General features: G+C 37.3%; 1 protein-coding gene across 1 annotated transcript; it reads left to right on the forward strand.

The window, feature by feature from the left end:
- The first annotated feature begins 6,784 nt into the window (after positions 1-6,784).
- LOC128219691 (uncharacterized) lies at positions 6,785-8,013 on the forward strand. The gene is made up of 2 exons (XM_052927611.1): positions 6,785-7,006; positions 7,105-8,013. Exons 1-2 carry the CDS (start codon positions 6,785-6,787, stop codon positions 8,011-8,013), a joined length of 1,131 nt encoding a protein of 376 aa, XP_052783571.1.
- The last annotated feature ends 672 nt before the right edge of the window (positions 8,014-8,685 follow it).

Here is an 8,685-nt window from a genome sequence, read left to right on the forward strand (position 1 = left end):
ATCAGACTTGTACAAATTAATTTACATGTTTGGCGTATGTTAACCAAAGTACACATACTTCTTTAATTTGATCAAATCTTTTATATCAAAGGTCTGTTATTTGCAGTTTCAGAGAAGATTTTCAATGATGTAATTATATACTATATAGAAAACCTGTCACCTCTTTTTCAGGGGAGCTTTAAACCACAGGGCCATACTTTGAACAATCTTTGTAAAAGACATCTACATTGTACACGTATGTCAGACTGCATGCACAATGCTATTAGAAAGTAGTTTTTATTTGAAAAGTTAAGAATTATTTTCTCCCTCTTAATTAGTGCTTGGTATTCAATTAATGTAAAATGTTACAATGCTAACTTAGTGCTGTTGATAAATATTGGCACTGCCTTCAGTCTCATGCTATTCTTATTACTGCTGCAGATTTTTGTACAAAGCAAGTTGAGTAGACTAAGATGAGATGAATATCGTTTATCAAGTATTTAAATACATTGACAATCAAATTTCATAACATGGTGTCAGCAGTTCATCACACTGCTTGTGAGAATGGAATACCAAACATAATCATATTCTTTATTATATACCCATCATCAATCCACATGCAATACATATCACAAAATACTTCAACCCATATTCCGCTCCAGTGCAATACGGCCTTATACCACTCTTGTGACGTCACGTCATAACAAGTATGTTGCGCAATATAAATTGATGTCATTAAACCAATGAGTGCATCCTTAAAATGCAATTTATTGTGCAAAGATGTGGCTTCTAAGTGATCTAATCAGTAACGTATATAATAAAAGGATTATTAGTACTGCGTTTTGATCCGGATATGGCGGAATGTCATATTCGATTCTGGTAGTTTTTTGTAAATTTTGATTTTACTCGGCTTGTGCCTTGTGAAAACCGAATCTGCAAAAACCTACTTGAGTCGAATACAACCTCCTGGATCAAAACGCAGTACTTATAACCCTATTATGTACAAAACCTGTTACCTCATGGACAGAGCATCTTTAACCCACAGGGCCATTGTAACTTTGAACAATAATTGTATGAAGTACTTATAACCCTATTATGTACAAAACCTGTTACCCCGTGGACAGAGCATCTTTAACCCACAGGGCCATTGTAACTTTGAACAATCATTGTAAAAGACAACTACATGTCAGACTACATACAAGATGCTAAGGAAGTAGTTTGGAAAAATGAGAATTATTTTCTCCGTCTTAATTTGTATGCATTAGATAACTCAATAAATGCAGCAGTTGACCATTCTTGTATTGTCCTCTGTCACTGTCCTGATAGCTCCCTATCTCAATAGTTGCAAAAAGTTGTATGTTCATGATTCCCTGGTCCAATATGTCATACAGAGAGAAGATGTTGAATGTAGAATCAAGAAGCTTTCTTTTCAGGCAATTCGAATTGAATAGTACTGTAACATTTGGAGTGCCTAGAATTTGTTGTATTCGTAGGCAATATGTATCAGGTGTTGCAGTACATTTTGCAAATACTTTTCACCCGTCCTTGTGAATCTAAAAAAGCTTTCGTTTAGCAAAAGTACTTCATATAACTATAATAAGGTTCCTAAATCAGAGTTTGAATAATTCTGAAAACTAGATGTGCCTTTAATTGCAGCAATTTGAACTCCAACTCATAATGTCAATTAAGCTGGTAAAGCAATACTGCAGTTCCTTGTTATAGGGATTGCTTTATTTACTTGAATAAACAAACATTTCTTGCGTTGGATAGTACAATGTATCTTTGATTTGGATTGTAAAATATAACTTATATAAATAAATATATATTCTAAACTTTTAATATGTAATTAGACAATTAGTTAATTTTTCAACTGCGCACCAAAACCCTGAATCTGAACACACAAGCTAATGCATCAGTCAATTGTAACCATGCCCCCCCCCCCCCCCCTAGTCCCGGAATAGCGGGGACTTTTATTTTCGGTGTAGCCAACCCCAGCTAAATTCCCCGCCCTGCGGAGATAATCTGGTGGTTAAGTCCCCACCAAATGCACCCGCACCCAAGGGACATTAGGTTAAGCCCCATCCACACTGTATTTTCCGGGAAGACCCGGCACTGAAAGGTAAAAACATGGCCCATTTCGACGGCTATCCCCGGTATACCCCCAGATGTGGGAGCCTTGGTTTCAATTGACTGGTGCATAATGATACTTGTGATCAAATCTCATGCCAAGACGATTTCTGTTCTAACATTGCCAGGTTAGTTATTCTTAAGCATAAAAAGCCTGGACAGTATTTGAGAAAGACTGTTGTGAGGTTAAATCTTCATTACTTCACTATTCCACAACATTGGGTGATAATGGAACTTGATTGAATATTTTGATTTTAATTTTGTTCCCTAAACGCCACAAGTCAACTGATTAATACAAATTAGTTCAATTCTATCTCCACAATATTCGGCACTGCATTGTTAAATAAAACTCAAAAGTTACACTTGTAAATTATATAACCAAATACCTTTCTCTCAAATATTTCACAAATTTATATTGATATATCAACAATAATGCATCACGATACTGTATCTCTGACTGATTATTGATTTTCATTCTTGGCTAGAAAACAAAAAGTGAGCACAAAGCGTCTTCAGAAAAAGAACTTAAGTATGCACCAGTCAGTTGTAACCACGCCCCCCCCCCCCCCAGGGAACAGCAGGTACTTTGACTTTCGGTCCAGCCAGTCCCCGGTAAAATCCCTGCCCTGCGGGAACGAACTGGTGGTAAAATCCCGTGAATAACCCCGCACCCCGGGGATCTAAGGTAAGAGCAATTCCCTGATATAATTTGCGGGAAGACAAAACCACCGCAATCTCCCGGCATTGCGAGGACACTAGTTCTGGCTTCCATACCTTTAATGTTGATTTTTTTTTTTATGTTTACAACACATTGAACAAGTCCAAAAAGGTAATATATAATGTGTTCGCTGAAGTTCTTTAGCTACGAGGACACCTGAAAGTTTAAAACACAGCCCTCCCCCACCCCTCCCGGTATATCCCCAGAGGCCGTGGTAACAATTGACTGGTTCATTATACGAGAGGAAATCAAAATTGAGCAGGCAAGATTGTTTTACCTACGGCGATGGTTTATCATAATGTCATTGAACAAAATGTACTTACACTGAGAGTGGCTCCAAGTCTTTTCTATGCACATAGGTAAACAATCATCTTATTCATAAGCCAGATGATGTGCACATATACATACAGTTGGCTTCATTTAGAATGAAACTTCATAAATAAGTATGCGCATATTTGATATTTTTTATCTCCATTTTGCAAAATTGAAATCACATGATTTTATCAAAGGAACTTGTATTGCTTGAAAATTTACGTGTCAAATTAAAAATGCTACCCACGGTAAGATGAAAATAAATCCGTTTGATGGTGGTAATCATTTAAAGGCGGCTTTATTGATAAATTTCTTCAATGAAACACGTATGAAATTCAAATCATCAGCATCCGGAAGTAGTGATAACATACATGTCTGAATCATTCGGCCGCTCTGATCAAAGTAAATGAGGTCAATACAGTAGACTGGTACCCTGATTTACTTTTCCTCAAAAACATAAAGTTATACAGGTACGCGGCATATGGGTTTTAGTTAACATTAATAGTATTTGAACAATAAATACCAAAAATCATGTTGTGTTTGAAAAAGTGCTTAGTGCCATGCAATGATTAGTTAAAAAATAAACTTTGTATCGAAAAGAAAATATCACGGAAACATGCAAATTATGAACAGAACAGGGACCGACTTCGGTTTTTTTTTTATTAACAATAGATATCGTTTTTATAAATAAATACCAACATTCTATACAAAGGATATTAACAATACTTTTTTTAAACAAACTTTCCAGGTTGTTTTCTTCTTAGACCGCACACTTTAGTCGCTTTACGTATGAATTCACAAGACATTTCGAATGCGCGATGGGCACCGCGGTTATATGATACTGGTTTCTTTTCGGATGAAAGAGAAAGAGGGTACCAGTCTATCAATACAGAGCATTGAACGGGAAAATTTCGATGCGTACTTTTCCAATATGTTCATATTCTTATTGCATATAATCTGACCGTATGCAAGAACATTCATGTAGATAACCCGATTAACTCACTCGCTACGTATGAATTTCTTGTGCTTCATTAAAAGAACATACGGTTAGCTTGAATTGTTAGGAGAACTATTTTTATTGGATTTTTTTATTGTTATCAGTTCTGGTACTACTTTGATTATTCAAATTCGCTAACGGGAATCAAAATACAGCGTATAAATACATTACGTCAGTGAACCCCCAGATGCGGCTTGAGAATGCAGATATCGTGAGTATCGCTATGAACTAGGCCACAAGTGCCCTAGTCCAAAAATCTGTAATTAATACTGCCATGGATCCGCATGCGTCAAAATAAAATCATACGCATGCGCATAACTGAATGCTATGACAATCCAAACTGCAATAAGGAAGTAAACTAATTGTTTTTAATTATTGATGGATAGTGGAATACAAATGTTTGATATTGAAAGCAATGGAAACACGCATTAATATTGTGTTACACGGGAATTTATATATGTATCATAACCCATACAACGGGAAATAAGGAACAAGCAAACGGTAGGTAAACAATGTCGGTTTTAATACGGGCTTGAAGACAAACGCGACGCGAAGCGTTTGTCTGTACAAGCCCTCTTACGGTTTGTTCGTGTATGCAAGGGACTTCTTCTTTTTTGCCGGAGTGATAGGCATTAAAAAATTGGGGCACCACTGAACCGTGAAAATGAGGACCAGAAAAGCTCGTCATACATTGTTTATATAAAGCGCGTGCATGCCGGCAAGCAAATTGTACATGTTTAGGGCGGGGTTTGACCTCCGTTTACCAATGAAAATCAATACGGAAATACCCGAGGTACATGTACAATCCACCTTCGGCACTTCCATTAAAGGAGTGGAGAACACATAGTATGAATACACGTCTAAAGAGTACTTCTTTTGACCGGAAATCATATTTTATAACTCTGCAATAATAATACAAAACGAACAGGGTTTGTCATAACAATTGCGTTTTTTACCCCACATCTTAAAAAATACCGTTTAAACTAGATATCTAAATAATTAAGTTAAATGTATTTATGCACATTTTACGACAGCTGATGTAAACAATGATTTGCATATAGGCACATTGCAGGTGCGCGTGACGTCTTCCTTCAATACAAGCTTTAACAGTTTTCGGAAGGCTTTCTTTTGCAAGTACCCGGATGTACGAGTAAAAATTCGCCATCTTGCTTGATATATGTAAATGTACGCTACGCTCTGATTAATTTTTGACAGATATAAAGTGTGAAAATGGATGACCTGAGTGAAATGACGGTTGAAAAGTTTAAAATGTGGTCATTACATGCTATTAAAGTGTATTTTGTCTAGAAGAAAGAAGCCAGTGGATGGGCACCTTGAGTTATCCGCGAGGTTTGTATATATACATATATGTATTTTCTCTGTTTACAGGAAACGTTATATGATTGTTTTATCGTGATACAGTTTATATTTTTTAAAGCTGTGAGAGTCATTCCAACATTTAACTTTAAAAGATGTATGCTTTAGATAAAGTAATGTAAGTATAAAATAATAAAAAGGTTAGATATAGAGCACCCCACCAACCCCTGCCACCTGTATGAGTGTGTGTTTTTTAAGCAAGTGTGGGAAACTATTTCTGTCAGTGCATATTACAGATATAACTCTAACAGAACTAATGAAAGAAATATCATTATTCATATTATTGTCTGTATATATAATCATTATTATATTTATGTTTTATTTATTGCTTCAGCATTTAAATAAAGAATGTTTGATAGGTCACCCTGAGATGGATAAAAATTGTCAAAAGTTTGTCATTGGAAGAACTAAATATTGAACTGTGACTTGCATCTCATTGATTGTACCTACATTATATGCTTATATACACACGTCAATTGTAACCACGCCCACATGGTCTGAGGAATAGTGGGGACTTTGACTTAGAGTCCAGCCAATCCCAGTTCAATCCCAGTTCAATCCCGGGCCTGCGGGGACAAACTGCTGGTAAAATTCCACGCCAAATGTCCCCGCACCCCAGGATACCTGGGTAAGGCCCATTCCCCGCTATATTTCGAAGCTAAAACAAAACCACTGCATTACTCAGCACTGCAGGGCAACCTGAAACGTTGAAATATGGTCCATTTCCCCCAGTATACCCCTGACCTTGGGGGTGTTGGGGGGTGTTACAATTAACTGGTGCATTCTTTTTATTACATGTTCATGAAATGTATAAATATTTTTTTTAATTTTTTATCAGTTGTTCAAAACAAGATCTTGATTTTTCAGGGCATTTTGTGCCTGGGAAGAAAACCTGCCAGTAGACGAGAAACGCTGAGCTCGCAGAACATCGTCTTCAGAATGAATACAAGGCTAAGCTTAACCCTGGAGGTGAAGTGATTCCGGACCCCATGTCATTGACATCTGGCTGGAAATGTGAGAAGGATGGCTTAGCTTCCTGGCCCTCGGTTTACATTACAGACATTGTAGAGTACTTGATGGAATGACTTCTAGTGAGATAGTCCATTGGTTGTTGAATGAATACAAGGAAGGAAAAGCATATTTTGTAAAAGGTATTTTGAATGTGGCTGGGTCAAAGAAGTGCATATGCATGACATTAGTGTAACTAGTGACAAATGTATAATGAAAGCCAAAGTGACACTCTAAATGGCAATAAACAAAAAAGCATATGACACATGGATAGTAGTAGAAAAGACAGACCAGCTTGTGTTGGTGAGAGAGTTTTGGTGTCTTACTGCAGCTGTGCAGCTGGCATGCTTGGCTGCTGCAATCATGTTGCTGGTGTTCTGTTTTGTGTCGAAGATGCAGTGAAAAGAGGCATCACCAAGAAGTCCAAAACCAGTGTCCTTGCTACATGGAATGTTCCTAGCACAAAGCCAGAGATGAGGCCTTTCAAGGCAAGAGAAATGAGTTGGAGCAAGTCATCCTATGGCAAAGAGCGATACCAGGAAGATGAAAAGAGAAATCAAAAACAAACTAAACTCAACTAAATAAGGAACAGACAAAAATGGTTAAAGATGAGGGGTCTATGAGGAAGGTTCTCTATATCATTCTAAAAGAAGATGCCAGTGATTCGTGTTTTGGACAGTTGCAAGAACGAAAAAGACATGTTACACCAAAGGTCATACTGCCAAAATCAGTTGTTGATGTGACTTTGAGCGAGATAGAAAAACATGATTATTCCATAGAATCAGTGGTGAAAGCCTTATCAATGACACAAGAAGAGAGTGATAACATAAGCAAGCAAACTGTAGAGCAAGCATCCTCCAAAGAATGGCACAATCAGCGTAAGGGAAGAATTACTTCCAGTCTGTTTCATCGGGTGGCCAGTCGTGCTAAAACTCTTCAAAAGGATGAAGACGCAAATGTGACTGCCCTGACTGACACACTTCTAGGAAAAAAATCATTCAATCCAAGTCTTGCCATGAAGCATGGAACGTCATTAGAACCAATGGCTAAGAAGAAATACACTCTCTCCATGAAGAAACACAGGAATTTCAATGCTACTGAGAGTGGGTTGACTGTTTCCTTGAAACACCCATATTTGGCTGCCAGTCCTGACTTAGTTGTCCAATGTGATTGTTGTGGCAAAGGCCTATGTGAAGTAAAGTGTCCAGAGACAGTGAAGAACCAAATTCCAACAGTAGATAATATTAAATATCTTCTTGAAGATAATGGCAAATTAGTGCTCGATTCAAAACACCACTACTATTTCCAAATAAAGGGACAAATGGGCATTCTTGGCCGAAGCTTCTGTGACCTATTCATTTATACTTTACATGGCAGTCTTTCTGTCAGAGTATGTTTTAACATGCAATTTTGGTCTTCGCTAGAAAAGAGTCTTAGTTCATTTTGGACTAAACACATGTTCCAGGCTATCTGTGGGATGAACAGGAATGATTAGCCTTCTAACAGAGATGAAAACCAGACTCCACTGCTGAAAACCACAGGATCTGACCCAAACAACAACGCCATCCCTGTTGCTGCTGAGCAAAATGTTGAACGTCCTGCAATATCAGCACGACGTGCTTTGATTCCAATCAGCACACAGCCATTGAAGCGGAAAAAGAAAACCAGAAAGGCTGAGTCAAAGACACTTGTATTCCTCTGTGGTATATGTGGTTTAAATTGTTTGGATGAGCCACAAAGTGAGAATGAGCAGTCTGTTCAGTGTGATGGATGTAGTGTTTGGACACATTATGTTTGTGCTGGGGTGACAGATGAGTTAGTGAGCAATGTTCTCAAGCAAAATACCATTAAATGGCAGTTTCATCAACACCAATATACATATTTTACTAGCATTCAGTGGTGAAATTAGATTTAAAAAATATATGATCTAAGTAAATGTTAACATGAGTGTTTGCCGTCATAGTAATTAATATACTTATGAAAGGTTTCAGAAACATGTGTTCAATAGTATTGGGATAAATTTGTTTGTATACTATTACTTGATAACCCTTCTGGCTTGGTGGAGTGAAGCTAAGGCACCCTTTTGCCTTATTAGAATTAAATGCTTAAAACATTATTTGCTGTTAAAATATGTTGCTACCGATGTGCTATTACATGAAGTAATGCA

The sequence above is a fragment of the Mya arenaria genome, chromosome 15, assembly GCF_026914265.1.
Source record: "Mya arenaria isolate MELC-2E11 chromosome 15, ASM2691426v1".
Lineage (NCBI taxonomy): Eukaryota > Metazoa > Mollusca > Bivalvia > Myida > Myidae > Mya > Mya arenaria.